The following is a 25212-nucleotide window of genomic DNA, read 5'->3' on the forward strand; positions in this document are numbered from 1 at the left end:
ATAAACAGCTAAAAAACAGCTAAAAAACAGCTAAAAAACAGCTAAAAAACAGCTAAAAAAGGTATGTTATCCTAGTAGGGGGAGAAGAATGTATTTCCTTTTCCCGAACGTGTGAAATGGTAACACGAATATTGTCACCCCCTCCATATGTACCTACGGTTGTGCTCGCATACTATGTCATGGACAAAAAAAAAATACGTACATGGAGGGGAATGTTCTGGGAGGGTATTAACTACGTAGCGATTATGGAGCGAGGTTAAATCGAAAAAATTATGTGACATTTCCCATGTGATTTTCCCCCTTCACGAAAGCGCAAAATTGACCATTCGATTGTGTATTAAAAGGAACGGAGTGGTAGCAATCACTCCTTTTTGTGTATGTTCATCCTGTGTTGAGCAAGTATACATACCTTCTCGCTGCATACATGAAGTACATAGATTGGGGAAAACCACGAGGGCACACCGTTGTGCACCGCGCAAGGCAGGATGGCACGCGCGCATATAAAACGTATGAACATACGTACGCATGCTGGTATGTAAAATAGATACAAAGATACGCATACGAAGTGCACGTTATAAAGTGCTCTCCATGAACCGCTAATATTGTGATATGACCGCGCGAAAGAGCTGTACATGCTGTGCGTACCCCTAATTGGTTGAGAAGATACCCATGTATCCGTTTTTTATTCTCAAAATGGGGAAAAAAAAATTCCCGCACAGCATTGCGCGTATTATGTTGCGATGTTGAGCAGCAAGGCATACCGGCGTTTTTGTCCCCCTTAAGTTCAACATTTACCAGTTTAGCTATTAGGGGGTGAAAAAAAAAAAAAGGAGGGATACGATACATGAAGTTAAAAACACCGTAAAAGAGCACACTTTGATGAGTTTCCATAGGGGCCATTTTATTTATCTTTCCCCGAACTGGCATTCATGCGTATATGCAAACGTATACATTTTTTGGAACTTCCAATGGAGTGGCGAGTCAGAAGTCACCAAGGTACCTTCTCGTCGTGCCAATTCCCCCCTTTATTTGATAAAAACGAATTTCCAATAAGGCAATCTTAACCGTTAATCACATTTCTCAAACAACGTTGTGTAGGGCGTAAAAATATCACACGAAACAAATTTTAACATGCACGTAAAAGGGGTGTCACTCCCCGTAACCTTGTGCAACTCTACATGGTTGTTTTGTTTTTGCTCCAACTTTTAAGGGGCATTTTCACAATATGAACAAGTACGAACAAATGACGGAGGAGTAACCCACTTTTTGTATCTTCGGCTGAGGCAAGTATATTTGCTTCTCCAATTCATGAAATGTTAAAAGGCGCATATTTTCCAAAAGTGTAGAAACGGGATGAGAAACATGTCCCATAACAAAATACGTTTTAACCCGCGCCTATTTTGCACACACGTGTGTGTAAATTATGGCAGAAAAAAAAAAAAATTGCTTCCATTGATATTTAATAAAAATTACGCATCACCATGGCAGGTTTGAATAGTCAACACCGTTTTAAAACGTCATAAATGCGCTACAATTAGACGAGTGCTGTTTGCGAAGAATTGCATAAAAGGTCTGTTCGTTTGATCCCCCCCAAAACGGGAAATTAAGCCTGTACGCGGTGTGTACCTTTGGGGAAGCTGATACCCCTAGGAACGCAATCGTGTGGGTCACATTAATCTCCCAGCGCACAATTCTTTATTTTGTGTGTACGGTTTGGACCATTGCTCGGTACTGTAATGAAAGAAAGGTGCTATTAAAAAAGTAAAATCGATTACTTCGAGGGGAAATTATTTACGGCAGAAGAAAGAAGCCAACGTGTTGTTCACGCCATTACATCAAATCAGTGTGGGGAAAAAAGGTGTAAGGCATCCAAGTCATCTTAGTCGCTTAACACATTTGAGAAAATCTCGCAGGAGTGCCTGCACATGTGCTGAGAATATTTAAAATTGTGCCTACATTCGGTAAAAAAAAAAAAAAAAATGCCGTAATGTATGCTTCACTCGTTCGACTCGCCAAATGAATTAAAAAAAAATGTATATGTATAATAAAACAAAATGGGAGTGCACCCTCAAAAGGGTGTAATATGACGGACGTGAAAATTTTCCCTTAAGTGTAGCCTTCCCCAGCTTCTTTTCATTTTGTTGGATGACACATGGAACGAGGCTTCGTTCGTTCACATTTGAATGCGCAAAAGAGCAACACCATTCGTTCGTACACTCCTGCATGTTCCCCTCAAATAATATGATGTGAACATTTGTGGGGAAGCTCACACTCCTGAGCGGGTTTATTTTATTTTACTCCCCTTTGCGCCATTTTTTTATTTCAATTTTTTAAGCCATAATTTTGTAAATTCAATTTTCGAAAAATTGAAGGGTACATTGTGATGTAAATACCTCCAAGGTGGATGCAAAAAACGAAGTAAAGTTTGCGCATTTTTAACACTTGGGGTGAAACAAAGCTTGACAGCGTCATCAGTCGTTTGTGTGTAAATGGCCGAACTGGTGCGGACGGATCTGTACAGCCTCGTGTATGCGCGCAGATGAGCGCAACACGGACATATGTTCATTTTGCTGCATGTTATATATCTCCATCTGTGCAATTGTAGAAAGGGGCTTTTGAAAACATAAGGCGCTGTGTATTTAAACAATCGGCTTTGACGAAATTACAACTGTGTAAGTGGTAGGTAAAAGGAAATTATTTTTTTTTTCCAACCCCCCTACTACTGTGCTACAACCCATTGTGTACCTTAAACGTTACTTTAAAGAGAAAAATTACCGAAGCTGATATGTACCTTCGCAGAAGCGAAAGGAAGCGTGTTTTGCAAAAAATAGGGAACTGCTCATATTTAAATGAAGAGGCAAAAGGGAAACAGTCCCAAATGTTTGTGTCAATCTGTTTATGATTTCGCGGGGATACACACATTTACATCGTACCAAACGAATTGAAATTTCTGTGCATAGATATTGTCACGGGGGTGCATTTTTGTAAACACATCAGACCGCATGACTGCACGTAGGAGGACATTCCTACATCCACTTTTAGAAGTTATCTACTAAAGTAACTTAATCGGTTAGGTTAAATAAGAGAACAAACTTCGACGTGACAAAGCACGATGCGCAGGATTACACACCCTTGAGAGAAATACTTGACGAGTGTGCCGTTGTGTAACTTGCAGAGACGTAGCAAGAGGCATAGGGAGAGAGCCAACGCAACGCGAAACGAGGCAATAATGCTATCCCTAATAAAGTCCGTCTTTTCCAACGCGCAAGACGAGAAGGCGCTGAACGTGTTAATAATAGGCGAGTGCGAATCAGGAAAAACGAGTCTGTTCAATCTGATCGGTAGTTTTCACAACAAAAGCAAATATGATATATTAAACACGGTAATACCCACGGGGAATAAAAATGGCATTTGTGCCCTCGGATTTAACACGAAGAAAATTACCTTCAATAAAAAGCCTTTAAAAATATATGACTTGGAAGGCACGGCGACAAACACGACAAATATTTACGATTATTATTATGATGACGCGGACGTTATATTTTACGTGATTGATGCGAAGGATGAGAAGCACATTTTTAAGGCGATCCTTTATTTGTCTTGTTTAAGTACGAATGGGGGGCTGTCTGATGGGGGGCCGTCTGATGGGAGACTGCCGGGTGGGAAACTTCCTGATGGGAAACTTCCTGATGGGAGACTGCCCGATGGGAGACTGCCCGATGGGAAACTTCCTGATGGGAAACTTCCTGACGAGAGCACCACCTGTAAAAAGGGAAGGCAATTTTTAAAACCTATTTTCATTCTAGGAAATAAATCCGAAGACACGTCAGCCTTTTTTTCCGCTCCCTGCATATCCAATTATATAAATTCAATAGATGTGTACAAAAATGAAAGATTCTGGCAGTTCCTTCTGTCGAGTGAAAACAACTTTTTGAAGCACTACTTGGGCGTGCTTCATGAAAAGGTTCTGAACTGCGCCTTCGCTGATGACGCTGAGGGGGAGCAAACCGATCAGAAGAAGACGAAAGGAGAGGGAAATCAGGATGGTCAAAATGGAGAAATCACAAAAAACGAGCGATATGACACAAAGGAGGAAAATATCCAAAAAGCGTTCCTTCCCGAACAAGCACAAAAAAAAACCCACAGCGACATCGTGAAGGACATCAAGAGGGGGCGAAAGGGGGCCATCACTGTAGAGGACATCGAGAATGACCAACTGCTAGAAAGGTTACTCAAAAAGGTCGTTAACGATCATGTTAATAATTACAAACGTATACCTATACAAGTCTATAACATTAGCGTACTAAGAAATAAAGGAGTGTATGAAGTGGTTGAAAAGATTTTTGACGAATATTTTTTTAGCGGCATGTATACAAATAGGGGTGAGGCATGTAGGAACACTCCCCCTGGGAAGACAGAAAAAAGGAGGAAATACACAAACGAGTATGTGTCTCTTAATGGAAGAGGTGGATCTGATTATCTTATTCGAGATGGCACAGGGAGGACACGCACACATCTGCTACACGTGTTTGGAGAAGGGGATGACCACACGGGAAAGCCAAGTATTCACCCCAGAGATAGCAGAATGCACCACGTAGACATGACGGAACAGTTGCACACCGTGTCAAACAGTGCTTATGTGATGTACGAACGGAATAGCAGTTCGGTGAATTTATTTATCGAGCATATACAGCACCTATATTTTGGGAAGAGCACTTTTGATAATGTGCCAAAGAAGCTTTTCTTCCTCCATCAGGGGAATGCAAAATATAGAAAAAAATATAAAATTAAGAAGAAGGACCAGCTGGGGGAAAATGGAACTGCTGCGGGACTGAAAAAGGGGGAAGCGGCAGAGCAGATGAAAAAAACTTACGATGCTGAAGAAACGTATGATGCTGAAAAAACGTATGACGCTGAAGAAACGTATGATGCTAAAGAAACGTACGACGCTGAAGAAACGTATAACGCTGATGAAACCTACGAGGCGAAGGAAACCCTCTGCCCAGACAGAACCCTCTCGCTTGATAACCCCCCGCCAATGGATAAGGCAATACCAGAGGGTAAATCAGGCGAGGGGGAAAGGGAACACACGAAAGGTGAAATCACAGCGATAGGTGTAAATGATAACTCAGGAGGAGGGGGAGCGAACGCGGAAGTTAAAAGGGAAGAGTTGGACATCAAAACGGGTGAAGTGTCGAAGAGAACAAAAATTGAACAAAAGGGGGAAATCAGCCAAGTGGGCCACGCCGCAGAGGAGAGGCCAGAACGCAGAGAAGACGTAGCAACAGAGGCGATCAAAGGAGAGATGCACCCAAATAGTGGTGAATTCATAGAAGACGAAGCAGAAAGTGAAGAAATAAAATCAAGGGACCTTTTCCAAGCTGATAAGGAACAATGTTGTCAGAATTACGCAAACCTCGCTCACCATACGGACTATTCGTCAAACGAGGAGACGCCAAAACGTGGCAGCCCCCTTTGTGAAGAGAATCATATAAATGGCCACATGGACGAGGGTAAGAATGTCATACGCAAGGGAAAAATTAACAAGAAAAAATACTTCATTGTGGAAAAAAAGAAAAAAAAAAAATTTCTCCACAGTGGGAAAAAAATAAATGATGTAGAGGAAAATTCAAGCAATTCCCTGGAAGACGTTAACCTGATGAATGTTATGCGAATAGATTCGCTTAACAAAATTTAGGCACCGAGGACGCTGGAAGATGTGAAGAGGGACCCAAATGAAGAATGCAAAAAAGAACTCCTTTTTTTTTCGCACATTCGCGAGAAATGCACATATACGCACATGATTACACAAAAGGAATGCTAATTTTATTTGCACTGATTATACACACTATATGGGTCTCCCTCCTTTTGCACAGTTGCGTAACCATGTCCACCATTTTGTGACCAGTTCCGATCATATTTTTCGTTAATGCTTCACCCCTCTTAATTTACACTCTTATGAAGAAATGTGTTTCCCTTTTTTTTTTTTTTTTTTGGTCCATTTTGTTTCTCCCTCATTTGTGGATTTTTTTTTTTTTTGTATGTATAAATCGCATTTATGGTGATGTTACCTTTTTAAGTTTTCCAAATTGTATGAATCGCCTTTTGCCGCCTAGGAGGGCAAAAGTGGTGGAGACAGATGCATGTGCTGATAAAACGAAAAAATGTAGAGGCAGAGTCAATAGTAATGCCCAAGTGGGGTTAAAAAAGAAAGGAGTAAAAGGGACGAGTGTGTATGTGGAAGGGGGGTGGTGCTTTATTGCAATGATCAATACGATGGTGTGGCGAGAAGGAAAAAAAAAAAAGGCTAGACGTTCTCCACAATGACAGAGGTGGACGTGCCTAGGTAGTTATTTATAGAAGCGCAACCCAACTTCATGTCAAAGTTTTTCAAAACAGTAATGAGCGAAATGAGGATCCTTGATCCGGATACAGAACTTGGATGCCCTATGGATAAAGCCCCACCATTTATATTCACATTAGAATCGTCTAAGCCTAAGTTGCGAATATTGTACACTACGTCTAAAGCGGAGGATTCATTAATCTCGTAATAATCAACAGAGGATTTATTTACCTTTTTAAGACACTTGATAATTGAGTGAGAGATACTGAGTGGAGCATCAGAAGGGTAGACGGATGCATGATCATACGTCACAATTTGCACTAACGGATTTATTTGCAGTTGGTTTAATTTATGTTCACTCATAAGTACAATTGCACAAGCACCATCTGCAAACGGTGCAGTGTTACAGCTCGTTACTACAGAGTCAATACTTAAATTACAAATATCATCAAGGTTATATTTTTTGTACATTTCATCCGTTTCGATAACCGTTTTTTCATTCGTGATGGGGTTTTTCTTCCTTTGAATTATTAACGGAAACAATTCTTGTTGAATTAAATTGTCACTGTATGCATTGGCTGTTCTTTTAAACGAATTGACTACATATGCATCGAGGTCTACTCTGGGGATTTTAAATTTTTTGCAAAACTGTTCCATGTTATTATTTCTTTTTAATTCCTTGTTGCTAACAATGTAGTCGTACCCATCGCAGACGATGCTGTCATTTAGGAGGCTGTTCCCAAGATGGTACTTCTCTGTTCTTATATTTTTTAAGTAAAAGGGGCTTTGCGACATGGATTCCATGGCGCCAACTACGCAGATGTCCTTCCCGCCTTTGATTAGCTCATAACCGAGGGTGACGGCGTCCAGCCCTCCGCAGCACATGTTGCTTACCAGGTGCGTCTTCGCGTTTAGGTTTATCCCTGCAGGGGGTGGGAAGTCAGAGGGGAGAATCGGCTACGGGTGTGAACACATTGTAGAAGGGGCACTTCAAACGGGAGAGCACTAGTTAGGAATGAATTTTCTTCCTTGAGTGAGTAGCTAGCAGCTAGAATGGCTAACCCGTGGCAACTACCACCCTCTGGAGGGGTAGCGGGCCGCACCCCGCAGGGAGGGACTGTCCGAAGATTAGGCAGTCCACTTCGTCTTTTTCAATTTGGCTTCGCTCCAGGGCCTTCAAGATGGTTGGGCCGGCTTCGCAGCGAGGTGCAAAAAAAAAAAAAAAGGAAGGATGGATGGGTGGATGCATATGTATAGATAGATACATGCACATTTGCGCGGGCGAATCGCCCCAACGCAGGATGACAAACATGCTTCATGCAGGGGAGCCTCTTAGCACATCCGCCATTCTAACCTAACTTATGCACAGGTATTTGTGACAGGCTCCCACTCAGGGAACCGATGGGCGTCCTGGCATAGCCCGCGACGAACACACTTCTCAGGTTGTTTGTTGTCATCATTTTTGTATCGCTCTCTCTCCCTGCCAATGCGTATCATTGTGCAATTTGCGTTTTATTTTGGAGCGAGTTAGTTCTACGCATCTATGTACGTGTGCAATGTTATGAAATTTTGTGATCCAATTATGCACGTACTTGAGATGATGAAGTATGGCAATACGTTAGGCGGGTTCTCCTTCTACGTCGCAAATGAGCAGCGTTAAGTCGGGACTACAACTAATCAGATGCAACCTATGCCTCTACGGCTCAGCTCTCCATACCGTGATATGTGCACGCCCTGCGTACGCGTTTTTTGGGTGACATAGCAGTCGTGTCAGCTTTATAAAAAAAAAAAAACTCTGCCTCTCCCTGTCGCGAAAAATAGAAATGAACGGGGTTCCTTCAGAATGCTGAGCATGAAGCCGCTTACTGGAAAAATTGCCCACATGTGAAAGTTTAAACATGGAAACGAAAAAAAAAAAAAAAATTGCAGATGTAATCATATTGTGGTGAGCTCTCCAGCATTTTTTTTTTTTTCCGACTGGGCAGGCAAACGTGTGGAAAGAATAAACACGCGAATGTTACATATTCCCCGCTGCAAACATTTGGAGAAAATTTAAAAGTTATTTTTATTTTTTTTTTTTTAATGACGCAGTGGGATGTGCATATGAGAGTATCCTCCAAACGGCATCCTCCCCTTGCGCCTTTAAATTTTGAAGAAGGCTCACATAGGTATATGCACATCGACACAAGTTCGGAAGATGCGCTTTTTCTGGTGGGAGGGTCGATGGTGAAGCAGTTTCCCAATGTGCCATGAATGGTTTGCGAATGTTAGCATGCAACGAGGTGGGGGGAAGCGGAAGTGGACGGAAAGGTGACACGAGTGGTGATGTGTCACTTCGCTGAACTGTTCAGAGTTGTAAGAAGAAGCTGTCTGGGGTGTGGCCGCTTTGTAGAGGTCACCAGGATGAGCTGACGTGTTGTGCTGTGTGGTGTTGTGTGTTGCTGTGTGTTGCTGTGTGTTGCTGTGTGTCGCTCTTTGCCGCTATGTGCTGCTGCGCTCTCTGCGACCGAGTGACGACCGCTCCAACGGCAAAATGCTGCGCATCTCGGGGCGCAGATGCAAACACAGCGCAAGCGCTGCGAGTACCAAGTGGAAGAGCAGCGAGAGTCCAGGCACACAGTACAGAAAGATAAGCCTAAAATGGGACGAAACAAATATATCGCTACATGTATTCGACCTAGTTCCAAGAAATAAAAACAATGGAGAAATGCTGGAAATGAAAAGTATGAATATAATAAAAGACATGTCCAAGACAAATTACGATTTTGCAGTATTCGGAATAGGCTATGTAGACTATGATAAAATTTTGAAGTCTTTTAACAGAGCTGAATTGGTTAGGAGAAAAATGATTGACTCGATTCATACCAATATGAAAAAAGTGAATGGTCAATACATTTCGCTCATCCAACAATGTCTCCTTTTGAATGTCCCTCACTTCTGCCTTGGTAGAGATAGGGTAACCGAATTGGCTAGTATCGGCACTGCTATTTTTAGTAACCCCAAGGAAATATTTTCCCTCGTATACTACTTCCTCATCAACAGTGATAAGGCAGTTTCGGCCAGCTCAGACGTACCTCCTCCCCGTGGTGATGAACACAAAAAAGACGTCATAGAATTAAACTTAGAAAATCATGCCCCCCATTTTTACCACGCACTAATTGTAGAAAATGCTCTCTACCTAATTTACAACTTGCATGCAATTCTGCTGAAAGTATTTAGGTCCAAATTTTATGTCCCCCCAAATGATAGCTTTCAAAATAGAAGTAGCAATAAGTATGAGACTAGCAATTTAGAAAAAAAAGGTCTTAAGAAAGAATTTTTTCTTTTTTTAACGAAACAACATATGACCAAATAAACGCATTCAGAAATCAAATGAAAAAAACAGAGTTATATGCAGAGTATGAATTATGTCCAGAAAAGAAAGAGGTCAAAATTTTAGTCGTTTGTGATACCATATGTGTAGATTATTTTTGCAATTATGTAAAGAAAAATTTGCACCTGTGGAAAAATATTACTCCCTTTTACCATGAGATATTTGCACTAGAAAAGAAAAACACTTATAAGTTTTCCCTTTCCTTGTTTTTGTTCATTTTTGCTCCGGTTGCATGGACATTGACGCTGTTGCTAAGGTACTTGTATCACTTATGGATTGAGTACTTCACCAAGGGGAAGGTCATCACTGTTGGGGGTGATGCATTCTTCCAGGATTCGAAATTGATCGATACTAGCGACGATAATCCCGACTTGGATAAAAACTACCACGAACTGCTCACCTCCCTGCACCATGACAAGGCCGAGTTTGAGACCGTCAGCTTGCTCGGGGGATTCTTGCAGTGGTTTAAAAATAAGAGCCGCAGTTAGGGTGTGCGACGGTGCGGCGGTGTGGCGATGAAGTCGCAATGCGGTAGAACTGCTCGGAGGTGCGGCCGATTCGATGGAACTGCGGCACCCCTGCGAATGTGCACCCTACATACCTGCTCCCCAACACTGTGATGATTTTTCCCCACCCTTTTTTTTTTTTTTTTTATTGCATTTTTGCGCACGTCACGAGAAGACCCCCTGCGCAGGCTGCATCATCGAATATGTACATTTTGGCAAAGTAAAAGGAGGCTGCGTCACTTGGCCGCATCCTCGCTTGACCGATTCCCCGCTTGGCCATTTTGCTGAGCGACCCTTTTCAATAACGACTCTTTAATTTTAAACTGCGGAGCGATTGGCATCGCCCGGTGCCTAGTTTCCTATGGAACAACGAAAAAAAAAAAAATAATACAACATAACACAACACAATTCGATACAATGAAACAAAAATGTGCAAAGTATCATTTAAAGAAAATAGAACCAGGTCATACAATCTAACTGCCATCGGACTGGAAAAAAAAAAAAAATTGTGTCACATCACTGTGATGTTTTGGCTCCTTAAAAAGGTTAGCATCTGAACGGGGGGCTATCTACATATGCACGCACACGTGTATGTTCTACGCATGGCACACTTTCGTGGCATTTGCGACGCTTTTTCTCAGTTCTCGACTTCACAAATGGGACGCTTGTGTTCGTCTCCTCTCGTAGATTTAAAAAAACAGAAATTTCTTTTTCCGTTCTTTTGCGTTCCTGTTATCATCCCCTTTGGTCTCCGTCTCATTTTTGTCATTACTGCTTTGTTTTATTTCCTGTTGGTGCACTTCTTCCTCCGCTGGAGTTTCTTTCCTGGTTACCTTTTTATCGTCTCTTTCCTTTTCCTTTTTACTCTGTGATTTTTCATGCTCTTCTTCACTCACCTGCTTATGTTCCTTTCCTTCTTTCGGTCTACTTTTAAGATTTTCTGACTTTTCCTTGTTTCCATCTTTTCCTTTTTTATCATCTTCCGTATGTTTTTTACGTCTACCATCACTTTTTTCATTTGTTGTTCCTTCTCCTTTCCTATGAGTACTTTTCCGGTGGCCATTTTGTGCACTTGGGCTTCGCGATTCTCTTTCTTTGTGATCTTTACGTTTGGCACGGCTGTGTTTGGTGGCTCTACGTCTATTACTGCTATTGCTACTGCTGCGCTCGCTACTGACCTTGTCAAAGGAATCACTCCTCTTGTTGTTTTTCTCTCGACCTTCTATCCTGTGTTCTGATGGACTGGCATCATTATAACTCAAGTGTCTCTGTGGAGAATTCCTTTCCTCGGATTTTTCACAGTTGTTTCTTCCTTTTTTGCTGTAGTACTTTTTTATGCTGTTAATAATTTGTAACGTTTCCTCATTGGTGGGTTGCTTGTTCAATTTTTCACTCTCAAATTGTGTGTTCTCACAATTGGCATTATCGAAATTTTGGCTTTCATTTTTTTGATTATTCTTCCTTTCATGATTGTCCGCACGGAAATCAGTTCCACTTTCGATTCTTTTCTTCTTTCTCGGTGCACCGAGACTACTACTTTTACTACTGGCACTTCTTTTTCTGTATTTATCACTCTGCTTTTTATCCCTGTCTTTATGCGCTTTTTCAGATCTGTGATCGTTCGGTTGGGCATCATCGTGCCGGCGCATTATGCTTCTGCTGGGGGAGGAGGAACCCCTTGCCCGGGCGCGCGCGTGAGCGTGCGAGACTTTCTTCGGGGAGCGTTTATTTGGCCCTTCGGGCTTTTCACTATGGTCACGTCGGTCACGTTTTTCACGTTTGTCCCGATTGTCCCGTTCGTCACGGTTGTCATGATTGTTACGCTTATCCCTCCTGTCGTGTTTGTCGCGTTCGTCGCGTTCGTCGCGTTTGTCGCGTTTGTCGCGTTCGTCGCGTTCGTCGCGTTTGTCGCGTTTGTCGCGTTCGTCGCGTTTGTCGCGTTTGTCGTGTTTGTCGCGTTCGTCACGGTTGTCACTTGTTTCACTTCCACTGCTTTCTTCACCTGACTCATCTATTCTCCCGCTGCGCCCGCCTCTCTTATCTCGATCCTTCCTGCTGCTCACACGTTTTCGATCTTCATCCTTACGTATGGCAGCAACACTTTTAGTTTTCTCTCGTTCCTTCCCCTTGCCAACGGGTTTCTTTTTCATTCGGTCGGATCGACGCCGTGGTGAGGCATCGCTTGAGTCACGTGAACTGCTAGAATTGACCGAATCGGATGCATCGCTTGATGAGTTAAACGCATCCGAACTTTTCCTTCTATCTTTCGATTTTCTTCTTTTGTTGGTTCTATGCATTCTTATTCTCTGATAAGAAGACTCCTCAGAACTGTTCTTCCTTTTTTTCTTTCCATCTCGCCGTTCCTTTTTAAGAGGCTTCCCACGCTTTGCGTTATGTATGGAGCTGTCGTCACTGGAAGCCACCGAAGATTCAGACGATTCGAAGTTTCCCGAATGGTCTGATTCTTCTGAAGGTGAACTAGAGTCTGCATCGGAATAATCGTCACTGCTGTTTGCGTCACTGTTTGTTGCGTCACTGCTGTTTGAGTCACTACTAGTTGCGTCACGGCTGGTTGCGTCGCTACTAGTTGCGACGCTTCTTGAGGGGCTCCCACCCTCGTCGTCCTCTTCATCACTCTCTTCGCTACTTCCTCCCTGGTATGTATCATCACTGTCGTCAGAAAGTTCCCTTTTTTCCCTCCTAGATTTGTGCTTTTTGCCGTGTCTCTTTTCTTTTCTCTTTTTCTTTTCCTTTTTCTTTTCCTTCACTTTTTTGGTATCTCTTTTGGGTTGCCTTCCCAGACCCTTGCTTATGTTATTTTCTTCTCGACCTTTTTCCCCATTTTTCGGTCCATAGGATGCACCCCCCTTGGCGTCATCCCTCCCTGGTAGCATCCCCCGATCGCGACTATTTTCTCTTCGAATTCGTAGGGCCCTCTGAAAATCCTCTAGTTGCTTTTTTTTCCTATCATTAAGCATGTGGGTATTTTCCTCACACGTATTATCCCTATTAGAATGCATACCGACTGTTCTCTCTTTCCTTTTTTTATCATCGTAATATTCTTCATATAACTGATTCCTATACTGATCGACTAAATCTTGGATGCTTTGTTTCCCCTCCTCTCGCAGTTTTTCTTCATATAGTAAAACCTTTAACTCTATTTTTCTTTTTTCTGAGTGTTCAATAATTGAATAATCACAGGTATGCCTTTTGTCCACTATGCTATTCATCTTTAATTCGTTCCTAAATTTCTCGTAATCTCTGACTGTGTTTCTGGCGTTTCGGATATGCGCAATGTTTGTCTGAATGTACCCATTGGTCCCTGACCCCCTTGGGGTCTTCAGTCCGATACCGTTGTACATTTCGTTCTCGCTGATGCGTTGGTCTGGGGCTACAGTTGCAAGGAGTGTTCGCCTTTGGGATTTTCCACTAGTACAAGTGAGCCAGACACCCTTCCTGTGCACATATGTAGATTTAGATCCGGCTTATGCACCGAACGGTCGCCTTATTCACGTGCGTATTAATATTCGTTCGTCTGGCTTATCCTCCTTTTAATGCTGAACGGGAAGGCCTAGCAAGTTGCTGGCATTCTGTCCCTACGTGAGAACAACCGACTGGTTAACTTCTAGCGCAGGGCGACGGGAAAATTAAGCCACTGGCGGTTATTTACCTATGTATGTGAGTTAGCGGTATACTTGAACTTACACGTTTGCATAAACGAGTGCTGCGCGTTTGGCGCCTATGCAAATGTGAGAAGATCGCGTGAGTTTTATTATATTCTCGCGCGAACTCCTCTCAGCTGCTAAGTCCTTTTTTTCTTTTTTTCCCAGATTATACTAATTTAATGCCATAATTTTTTCATCATTATTCCAACAATTTTTTCCTCATTTGGGAAGGAAAAAAAAAAAAAATAAATTTCGTTCAAATTATGCACGTGAACATGGGCAAAAGGTAAAGTGAAGGCGCAAATTTCAGCGCCGCCATATTGCGAAATGCAAAAGGGGTAAAAAAGAGGAAAGGCCACATAATAATAAATTCCCCGTTATTTTTACTTCTCATTGGGGCCACGAACTTTGTGTTGCTGTATAGCCAACTTGATTTTTGAAAAAAAAAAAAAAACAAACTGAGTGATGAGCAAATCTGCGACATCTACACTGCTCAGTGTACACATGAATGTATTTGCAAAAAAAAAAAACGATGACTGGGTAGCTCTTCCCATCCAGTTAATGTCATTAATATGTGCCGCACAGCCGATCTGCAAGTCTGTACTGAAGGTTATATTTTTCCCAGGGGAACGGTGAAAGGGGTAGCAGAAAAAAGTAGCGTCGTACGCCTTATTGTAGGTCCCTTTTTTGCGAAAAATATTTACGAAACGTCTCCTTTTCTTAGAAGCCATTTGAACGTAGCCACAAATGTGCACCAATAGGGGAGCGACTAATTGTGTGTCTCCAAAGAGATCATTCTGAGGTTCCCTTTTTAACGTGCCACGATCCGCAGCAGTAGGAAACTGCTTACCTCCTGCTCCACATATGGTGCCCCTTCTTCCTGTTGCGAGAGGTTTCTTTTCCGCGTTCGCAAAAAGGAAGAAAGGCGCAATTCTCCCCAAGTGGCTCAACAACTATCATAGTCAGATAAGCTATGTGGACACCCCTGCGAAAAGACCATCACTAGTAGTTACTGAAAGATGCGTAAAAAATGTGTTGAATGGATTTCCATGGCTATACTCAAAAGACGTAAAAAACGCAGATGAATTAACCCTGTACAGTCCATGCATAGTTAATATAAAAAATGAATATGACGAACAGTTGGGGGTAGGAATATACAATAAAAACTCTGTAATCGCATCGAGGGTGTTAAGTACTAATGTAAATGACTGCTTAAATGAAGAATTTTTTACGTCTCGAATTGAAAAGGCATATAAAAAAAGGCTGGAGTTATTTCCCAACGATAATTTCTTTCGTGTTGTTAATGCAGAAAGTGATTTTCTACCTGGAGTTATTATTGACAAATATGACAAACTATTATGTGTACAAATAAATGCCAGTGGAATGGACATCGTTTTGCATTATATCCTGAAAAGCATAGAGCAGGTATTGAACCCAGAAATCATAATCCTAAAAAATGATAATAAAATAAGGAAGCTAGAAAAACTGCCCCTAAAAAAAGAGGTGTATAAAGGTATATACAATGCACCGATCGAAGTGAGAGAAAATGGATTAACCTTCTTTGTGGATGTTTTAAAAGGTCAAAAGACGGGATGGTATTATGACCAACGATTTAATCGTGCAATGCTTATTGGCTACTGTAAGAATAGGAGGGTACTTGATTTATTTTCTTATGTTGGTTCCTTTGGAATTACGTTAGCTTACTATGGCGCGAAGGAAGTGACTTGCGTTGATTCGTCCTACGGTGCTATTCAGTATGGGATTAAAGCGGCGCATTACAACGGTGTTATGTATAAGACCAATTTTGTGCATTCCTGTGTTAAGAAATTTCTTAACGTTTGTCTGCACGCTCAGGTGGGGTTTTCCTCCGGCCCCATTGACGGGGCAGAAGTACAATGCAGAGACCACCTTCTTGAACGGAGGGAATCGGGATATCCGAAATTGTCATGCCAAAAAAACAGCGCATACAGTTCCCCTATTTCTAGCCAGTTGGATCACCCCCCCAATGGGGATATCACTAACCTGAGCAGTTCAGAGAATCACATCCACGCCAGCGTACCCCCCTCTGCGCAAGGCGGGGAGAAGCTCCTTTCGGATGTTGAAAATATATTCATATATGGAAAGAGCAAAGTCAACACGACGGACATAGAGGACGTAGAAAATTTACTGATTAAAACTAATAGGGATGAATTTTTTAGAAAAAAATACGACGTCATATTGGTTGACCCCCCAGCCCTAGCACGTAACAATTATTTACTGCCTGCTGCCTTAAAAATTTACCAGAAACTTTTGTACATATCGTTTCGTATTGTGCAGAAGCCTGGGTACGTGTTTGTCTCCAGTTGTAACAAACTAGTTGGGTATGAGGAGCTGCTCGTGTGCATACGGAGGTCTCTACATTGGTCCAAGTGCGAAGGCACCATAATAGGTGAGGGCCGCATTAGCGCGGATCACCCCGTGCACGTGTCGCTGCCCGAGACGAGGTACCTAACGTCAGTCCTCCTGATGGTTAGCTAGTTCTCGGGGCGCAGCTTGAACGAAAATAAAAAGTCTCGGAGTTTCCCCGAACAGTTGTCCTTCTCCTGCCAGTGCAACAATTTTTTGGTATTTTGATAAAAAGACTTTTAAGAAATGTTTGCGCCATTTTTGTGGATCTCACCGAGTCGAATTTGTGGACGTTCGTTTAAATGAAAAGTTAAATCCGGTGCAATAATTTTTCCAAAAAATGTGTCCGGTCATTTTTCCTCAAAATGTCGCGAAAGCTGCATGCTCCGCTTCTCGTTGTGCAAAATTTGCAACGTTTGGCTTATTTGAAATTTTCAGTGAAAGAGGAAAACCCCGGGGAGATGCCCACAAAGAGGAGTTTTTCCCCATGAGCCCCTACCATTTATGTGAGCATAATAATGCAGGAAGGCAAAAAAAGATAACGGTGAACAGCAGCGGGGGGGAGAGGAGCTGCAACTGTGTGTTAGCAAATAACGTTATATTCGAATTATTTTTGCCACCTCATTTTGTTTCTTCACGTATTCCATAACATTTTCCTTCATTTTTATTTTCGCACTTAATCAAATGTGACAAAATAAAAGAGGAGCCGCAATACCCACAGAAACGGAAAAATTTAGTGGACAAAAATGTGTTGGCCCTCTTAACACATTTCGCATTAGCACATGGGAACTTATTTGTGAAGAAGCACTTCCGTGTGTGACAAATACTCTTTAAAGTGTAACTCTGTTGGGTAACATCCGCCAAACCGCGAGGGGGAAAAAAAAAGATTAGCATTTCGTTTGTCGTGTTAGCCCCAAAATGACAACACACATGTGACTTAAAAATAATGTTGCATTCGTACGTTAGAGATATGCCCCCTCCGTTCCTTTTTGGGTAAAATGCGGAAAATGTTTTATTTCAATTTTGCATGTGTTGACCTGTACAGGTCGTCAAAAAATATTATCAGCATGCGTCGATTTAATAGGCTGAATTGTAATTAAACAAAGTGAGAAAGCCCTGGGGAGGGGGAAAATATATATATCACCATGTGTGAGCAGCAAAATCGTGCCGAGGGTGGTAAATAGGAAATTACCACATGAGGTTTATGCACATTAATATGTATGTTTGTATGAATGGATGTTCTTCGATGAGGCAAGTCCGAGACACTTGGGGTGTGTATTCACAATTGTTCGTTTTTTTTTTTTCTGTATTTTTTTTTCTCTGCATTTTTTTTTCTTTGTATTTTTTTTCTCTGTATGTTTTTTTTTTTTTTTTTATTGCTCCAGTGTTTGTAAGGCGGTATTTTCTAATGCGAAAGTGTGTAAACGCGCAAAGCATGAGGATGTAAATGCTAAAGTGTAAATAGGTTAACAAATCCTTGGACGCTTTTGCATTAACCTTCTCAGTAAATAGGAGGGGCAGGTTTTGTTTTTTCTTAGCTCGTTGCGAATTTGTACTTCATTTTTTTTTTTTTTTGCTATTATTTTATTTGTCCCTTTATTTTTTTCTTACCCATTCGTTTGTTTTTTTTGTTTCTTTCTGTTTCTTTTTGCGACTTTGTGTTTCTTTTTGCGACTTTGTGTTTCTTTTTGCGACTTTGTGTTTCCTTTTGCATCTTTTTGTTTCCTTTTGTTTACTTCCTTTTTCGAGTTATGAGTACTGGCTGGAACTTCCAACCCAACGGAAAATACATCCAGGGGAAAAGAAGGGAGGAGCTGAATTACATTAACATTTTTGACAAAGGAGGAATCCCCAACTTGAGGAAAAAAAATGGACAGTTCAGTGATGGGCTGAATTGCGGCCCCGCTGGGCGCAAGGCGTTGATTCGTTGGATAGAATGTAAAGGCGAAATGATTAGACATGAAAAAAAGAGACACAATAAATAGAAACAAAATTAAGAAGTGAAATAAAATACGACTCGTGGACGGGCGAAAAAACGAATAGACAAAAAAAAAAATGTCAAAGGCATTGGAAAGGCTCCCATGTCAGTGCCGAGGCTGAGGCAAAATAGCAACGCAGTTCGACTGCCACGTATTGCACATGGAATATCTGCACACACGCTAATTTATTACCCTTCCTTTTCACGTATAGATAATTATCAACTCAAAAATGAAGACGAGAACAGCTACCCCGCTTTGAGCGCATGCAAGGTGTGGCAAAGGAGGCAGTCCTTCCAGGATAGGACTCTATCCGGTTTAGTAGATTTCCTCAAGTTTCTGAGCATCCCCAAACATCTGACGTACAGAACGGTGTTCGACAATTATCTATCCCCTAAGTTTCTAAACAGGCTTAGTTCGACGGAGGTTTCGCAGAAGGGGTAACGCACCGCGGAGGGGAGAAAAAAAACGGCGCAAAAAGGGAGAAAAAAAACGGCGCAAAAAAGGGAGAAAAAAAGAGCGAATCCAAATTGGCCACCACACCATGCCAATTCTAACATCTGCTTCGCATAAATGCGTAGGTGCAAGTGTGTACGTCCTTGAGTGCATACATCATCACTCACTCACCCGTGTGTAACCCCCCTCCCCCAACACAGGCTGACCAAACTGGCGAAGAAAATGATGCCCATGTTCCAAGTGCGCGAAATGCAACCACTCTTCTCTATTCTTCTGGACAAAATAGACGTCATACCTATAGGGATTCTCAAAACGCTGGTGGAGGAAACCCCGTCAGCGCAGTATTTTTACGAAATAACCTCCACAAAGGTGAAGAGAAAGATATGGGTTCTATGCCCCCAGAAATTCTACCAAGAAGTTGAACCTATCATAGACGAAATTATTTTAAGAATTAAAATAAAAAGCAGACACGATGACACAGTAGTTGCATTGATTAACCAAATTGTCGAGTTGATAGGAAATCAAAAGGAAAAAAACTTTTTGTATAATTTGTGTGTGCACATTGTGAGGTTAAAATGGGTTCAGGTCATTATAAGTGAAAGAGAAAGTTTTTCCCCAGATTGTGGCGGAGTAAGTAACGGTACTTCTCCCCCCGGTGGGGGTAAAGAATCTAGAAGTGATGCTGAAGATAGAAATGTAGAATCTAAAGCACATTCTACTCGTGTTCCATGTGAAAGAAACGAATTTGTAGAGGACACACATTTAAAAAGTGAGTACAAAGAAAATTGGGATAATTTTTGTTACGTAAATTTAGATCCCATTTCACACCCTTACTTGGCTGATAACCATTTTGGAGACAGGCTGAAAAAACTGCACTCTTGTTTTGACAAAATTATGCATAAAGAGCAAAATGTAAAAGGGGAAGAGGTAAATAATTCCGATGGGACCAAGCCGTATGTTATATCTCTCAGTGGGTATAGGCACAATAGCACCTCTTTTCACTATTTGAAGAAGAGGAAGTTGGTGCAGGTACGAGACTGTGAAGATAATAATCCCAAAGGGGGGGGGATGATCCCTTGGAAGAACTGCGCGAAGGATTCAAGGAGCTTTTTCAGAAACACCGTGGAGCCCGGCATCGACTTTTGTGGCGAATATAAAAACGATATGAAGAGGAGCTTGTCGGTAGGCCAAGAAGGGAAAGACGCGAAAAGAATAAAAATCAACATACATAGTTTTAAAAAAGATAAGTTTTTTCCAAATGGGTCTAACCTAAGTAGTGGAAAAAGGTGCAGCGAGGCGGGAGATACTACCACAGTTGGTGAGTTTAAGGGGGAGGACGAGGATGGTATTATGCCCAGAAGTAGCGTCAATAAGGACAGCACTAGGGGGAACACCCATCTCATCACAAACAACAGTCGTAGTAGCCATAGTAGTAGGAGCAGTAACGATAGAGAAGAAGGAGATGCGATGGAAAGCAAAAAGAAAGAGCAGAAAAAAAATAAAAATGCAAATGCAAATAAAATAAAGTACAAAGCGAATTGCACTGAAAATTGTCCCAAAAAAACTCTTCTACCTTTCGATGGAATATTTTATAGCCATCTAAGACTCCTTTTATGTCTGCAGTATAGAGAAAAATATAACATAAAAGATGAAGAGATGATGAAAGTAGATCGATATTTTCCTGTGATTGAATTTATTAACCATGTCATTAGAGATGGCATAGTAAATTTTTCGGATCAAGTTAAGACACAAGAAGTAGTTAAAAGGATTAAAAATAGCATGAACATAAAAAACGTGGAAGATTTATGTGAGTACTCCTTCCTATTTAGCAACGTCTTATTAAAATTTTGCATCATTAAAGGCATTTGTTTTTGTTTCTATCGAAATAACTTGGAGGTGGTGCCCTATAAAAATTGCATGTTTTTTTGGACCTCCCTTTTTTACTTTGGAGTTTACAACAATTTTTTTTCTTTAATTAAGTATGCGCTGGATAAGGTGGAGTACAAGGACAGAAAAAGGAGGTCCAGCCAGTATTTTCACTTCAAAGAGAGGTTGCTGGGGGAAGGCATTCAATCCTGTGGGGATTTCACTGGGGATATCTTCAGGGTGGGGGATGTCGAAAGTGACTCTTGGGGTTCTGGGGATGAGAAAAGGGAGGGCCTATCGGAGGGAGAGTCGGGGGGATCAGATGAAGTATCAGCTGAATCTTCGGAGGGGGCATTGCACGAAGAAGGAAAAGAAGCGGATTTAACCGGGGAGGACTACAGAGAATGTGAAGGAAGCAGGACAAGTGAATATTACGAAGAGGTTGACGAGGATGGAAGTAGTGAGGGGGGCGACACGGTTGGCAGTAGTGAGGAGACTGGAAGTAGCAATGTGAGTGAAGGGGTAAGAAGGACCGAACGGCGTGAAGAGCTCGAGGGGATAGCGCCCAGTGAGGAGAAAGACGAAGCAGCGCCCAGTGAGGAGATAGACGGAACAGTGCTCAGCGAAGAGGTTGACCACACCGAGCACAGTTCACCGACAGGAGGGCCAAGCCCGGATTACCCACACGAGCACGGAATTTCCCGTGAGAGGTACAATAGCAGCGTTGAATATGGGGAGCAGTCCACCACAAACGGAAAAGAGCGTTACGACGACGTGTGTGAATACCAAGGCCATCTGGAGCGGTACGACGAAAGTGAAGTGCGCGATGGGGAATCGAGCGAGGAGAGGAAGCGGAGGGAGCAAGAGCGGGCGTACGCCAGGTATAGGGAGTACGAATATGGCGAGGGGGGAGAGCTCGAAGAGTATGGAGCAGATGGGGGAGATGGTGAAGACGGTGAAGACGACGAAAGCGACGGGCATGGAGAAGACGACGAAAGCGACGGGCATGGAGAAGACGACGAAAGCGACGGGCATGGTGAGGACGACGAAAGCGGCGGAGATGGCCAGGACGACGAAAGCGACGAATATAGTGAAGACGACGAAAGTGACGAATATGGTGCAGATGACGAAGATTCCCTCGGAGACGGCGAGGAGGAGACTTACATCCGCCGCTACACGCGCTACCCCCACGGAGGGCGCAAGGGAAAAGCGCGAGTGCGCCAGTTCAAGACCTGTAGTGACAACACATACCTCGCGCACCACAGAGAAAGAAGCGAGAAGGACAATTTCAAATTTTATTTCTATAGCGTGCGGAGCACACAAGAACCGAAGGAAGAGCACACCAACAGTGTCGGACATACCATCAGTGAAATGAAAAGCAAAAAAAAGTATAAACTCTTGGTGAGTGATTGTAAAGATAGCTATTTGAAGATGCCCCTAATGAGCATTTTAAAATATATAGTCATTGAGAATAATGAACAAGGTAGCTTCCTGTCCTTTTTTGATTTTATCCAAGAAGATACAAAATTTGAGAACTTAAAATCTGTGAAGGAAAAAAACAGCATATTGCTCTTCTCAGCTTTGTTGAATATTCCCCAAGTAAATTATATGAAAATAAAAAAATTTTTTTCCATCATTCACGAATTTTTTTATATGGAAAAGAAAAATTTACGAAGTTTATCCCTCAGTAATGCACCACCGAGGGAGGGTAACTCCAATGCAGAAGTTACACACGAGATGAGAAGGGTGGAGGAGCATAAAAAATCACATACATCGAGTGAACTGTTATGCAACACCAACATGTGTAGTGACGACACTGGTAAGGTAGATAGGGTGGGCAGTAATATGTGCACCTCTTCAAACGGTGTTAGCAGCTACGCCAATTGGGGTTCAAGCAAAAGAGACACAGAAAACGAAGTGATCAGTAGCGGGTTACCCCTTCATATTAGCAATGAATATGCAACTATGTGTGAGAAAGACAGACGCGTGAACGAATGGAGTGAAGACCAAACCAGCGTGTCAGACACGGGAAGCATTAACAACTTGCCTGTGGGAGGGAGGGAAAAAAATACGTTTGAAAGTCTGAGGAAAAGGCTAGTAAGCCAAACAAATGATATGAACAGCACAATATGTGGAAATCAATTCTTAATAAATAATAACATAACGTCTATATGTGCTTACCTGAGGGAGATGGGCGATGGCGGTGGTGGTGACTGTGGCTTAGTTAACCCTCTTAGTCAAGTCGATGTGGATAATGCGACAAATCTTGCAATAGGAGCGAAAGGGAGCGAGGCGAACAGCGAGTTGAGCCAAATTCGAGATCTAATTGCCTGGCGGAGCGAACAGAAGAGAAGTACACCCCGCTCAATTAACCTCTTTTGCGAAATTTCGAAAGAGATAGTGAGTAAGTTAAACAATTGCAGCAACGTCAGCACCATTAACAAGTGCCTGCCTTATATTTTAAAAATTTGTTCCCGAACTTTCCATTTTTTAAAAAAAAAGAAACTGATAAATATTTACATAAAATATATGTATCTATATGAGTATCTGTACCACATGGTACTGAACAGAATGCTGCACATTAGCACGATGAAGAGTCTCCCGTTTTTGCAAAATGTTATCTTAAAGGAGTTGCATTATTACTTTGAGGATTTTAAAAATAGGAAAGTGAAGAACCTGTGGAAGTTTTACCTCTACGCTCGCACACTAATTGATATAAACAAAATGAACTTAATTAACAAGCTGTTTCATAACAATGCCGTTGATTATTTTATAAAGCTGTTTTACTCTCTGTCCTTTTACAACCCGGTGTTTTCGGTTCTTTTTTTGAAGCTCATCGAGGTAGGTGCAGCGGTCTGTCAGCGTTGAACTGGAGGGGCGAACCGATCGAGGGGGAATGGAGAGCCATCCACAAATGCAAAGAGATGAGAATTCCCATCCGCGATTATGAAGCCAAATTTTACCTTAAAATTTTTCTTCGGCATTTTAGTGTACACCCCTATATGAAAAATTTTCCCCTTCACAGACACCCCTGTTCTATAGGAATATTGAAAATAAGAAAAGAGAAATTTTGCAAAACATTTGGATGTAGGGAGGAAAATGGAAAGCGCTTAAAACATTTTTGTTACTCTGTTGTTCGTCCTATTTCGTCTCATTAACAAAAAGGGAATAAGGGGAGTTTTTTTTTTTTTTTTTTTTTTTTAGGGGGACGCATGAAAGGAACTTTTCAGGCAATTCCGAAGATAATCGACAATCCACAGAGGTACAAGGAAAAAAAATAATAATAATACCCCTCTGCGTATGCGTCCGTAGAGCTTTCCTTGCGTCGATATACATCCACTTGTAACGTATGTGTACCGATAAAGCAAAATGAATATGCACATGTCTGCGTCTTTTATGTTACTCCCTCTCCCCTTTTACAACACTGCGCAGTATAAAATTTGGATCGAGGCGTACAACAAATTTTTTACCAAGTGACCCGAGAGGATTACTCCTCCTTTGAAGCGGGCGTTTCTTACCCGTTTGAAATTAACCTTTTTGGCCTTAACGCTTTCGTCTTAGTTTTTTTTCACCTTTTTTTCCTTCATTTTTTTGTTTCGTTTTTTGTTTCATTTTTTTGTCATTTTTTTGTCATTTTTTGCTTCACTTTGTTGCTTCATTTATTTGCTTCACTTTTTTGCTTCAGCTTTTTTCACGTGGGGAATGATAACACCATGTTGTGGACTTCCTTCCAACCGTGTTCGTCCCCCACGCCATGTCTCTGAAGAGCCAAGCGTTCGTTCATACCCCCCGCGCGTATAAACAAGTGTTTGTGGTGTTATATATTTTTTCCCTCATTTTTGGGCTTCACCAAAGTTGTCACGCTATCCCTGGCATCCTAACCAATTACGTCCTCAACTTTTTTACGTTTTTAATTTATATTTCCATGAAGCGAACGTTCGCATGGTCATATGGACGTTTTTTCCCCACCCGCTTTATGCGCACGAATTGGCAACCTCTGTAATTGCCTCTTACCCCAAATTGTGAAAAGAATTATTTCCTAAGCGGCGTGTGTAGGCCTTTCTTCTCACATGGAATGTCCCTGTCGAAATAAGTTAAAATAGAAATACAAGCAAACGAGCTTTGCATCAAAAAAGAATTCGCTCAAAGGAACATTCGCGCTGAGGTGTACACAGGAAAATATGCCTAGCCGCAGAATTAACATGTAGAAATTGTTTCTTTACAGTTTGCAAATTTTTTCATTTCAGCTGGGGGGGCCACAAAAGGAACGTTGACGTGTACACCAAAATGAAAAGGAAAAAAGGAAGGAAGGAAGGAAGGAAAGAAAGAAAGAAGGAAAGAAAGGAGCTGCTTTGAACATTTGCAGGAAGCGGGATGGTACACATAAAGGCGCCAAGAGCTGGGCCGGCCAAGAAATATGCCTAACGTATATTATATACATGCGTTTACGTGGGGTACAGCACATACGTATATGCATATATATGTATATACGTATGTACCTGCTCACTTCTTGCGGAAGGCGCTATTTTTGATTCTTAAAAGGATTCCAAGGCTGCAAGGGCGGACAAAATAGAGGGTACTGTAAGTATTTATATTCGCCTAACTACTCATACGTTTGGTTTCATTCGATGACGTCCTTTGG

General features: G+C 41.9%; 6 protein-coding genes across 6 annotated transcripts; 4 read left to right on the forward strand and 2 right to left on the reverse strand.

Annotated features, from left to right (window-relative positions):
* Positions 1 to 3229: 3229 nt before the first annotated feature.
* PCYB_126410 (hypothetical protein) lies at positions 3230 to 5698 on the forward strand (the record flags this gene model as incomplete). Its single annotated transcript, XM_004223975.1, has 2 exons — positions 3230 to 4382; positions 4536 to 5698. The coding sequence occupies 2 exons, from the start codon at positions 3230 to 3232 to the stop codon at positions 5696 to 5698; spliced, it is 2316 nt and encodes a 771-aa protein (XP_004224023.1).
* Positions 5699 to 6307: 609 nt separating this feature from the next.
* Positions 6308 to 7803, reverse strand: PCYB_126420 (acetyl-CoA acetyltransferase; the record flags this gene model as incomplete). The annotated part of the gene is made up of 3 exons (XM_004223976.1): positions 6308 to 7266; positions 7406 to 7537; positions 7698 to 7803. 3 exons carry the CDS (start codon positions 7801 to 7803, stop codon positions 6308 to 6310), a joined length of 1197 nt encoding a protein of 398 aa, XP_004224024.1.
* Positions 7804 to 8876: 1073 nt separating this feature from the next.
* Positions 8877 to 10204, forward strand: PCYB_126430 (hypothetical protein; the record flags this gene model as incomplete). The annotated part of the gene is made up of 2 exons (XM_004223977.1): positions 8877 to 9616; positions 9709 to 10204. The coding sequence occupies 2 exons, from the start codon at positions 8877 to 8879 to the stop codon at positions 10202 to 10204; spliced, it is 1236 nt and encodes a 411-aa protein (XP_004224025.1).
* A 707-nt stretch (positions 10205 to 10911) lies between these two features.
* Positions 10912 to 13584, reverse strand: PCYB_126440 (hypothetical protein; the record flags this gene model as incomplete). Its single annotated transcript, XM_004223978.1, has 1 exon — positions 10912 to 13584. The coding sequence occupies one exon, from the start codon at positions 13582 to 13584 to the stop codon at positions 10912 to 10914; it is 2673 nt and encodes an 890-aa protein (XP_004224026.1).
* Positions 13585 to 14751: 1167 nt separating this feature from the next.
* PCYB_126450 (hypothetical protein) lies at positions 14752 to 16404 on the forward strand (the record flags this gene model as incomplete). Its single annotated transcript, XM_004223979.1, has 1 exon — positions 14752 to 16404. One exon carries the CDS (start codon positions 14752 to 14754, stop codon positions 16402 to 16404), a length of 1653 nt encoding a protein of 550 aa, XP_004224027.1.
* A 2522-nt stretch (positions 16405 to 18926) lies between these two features.
* Positions 18927 to 24047, forward strand: PCYB_126460 (hypothetical protein; the record flags this gene model as incomplete). The annotated part of the gene is made up of 4 exons (XM_004223980.1): positions 18927 to 23411; positions 23596 to 23657; positions 23775 to 23832; positions 24003 to 24047. The coding sequence occupies 4 exons, from the start codon at positions 18927 to 18929 to the stop codon at positions 24045 to 24047; spliced, it is 4650 nt and encodes a 1549-aa protein (XP_004224028.1).
* Positions 24048 to 25212: the final 1165 nt, after the last annotated feature.

The sequence above is a fragment of the Plasmodium cynomolgi genome, chromosome 12 (genome assembly GCF_000321355.1).
Source record: "Plasmodium cynomolgi strain B DNA, chromosome 12, whole genome shotgun sequence".
Classification (NCBI taxonomy): domain Eukaryota; phylum Apicomplexa; class Aconoidasida; order Haemosporida; family Plasmodiidae; genus Plasmodium; species Plasmodium cynomolgi.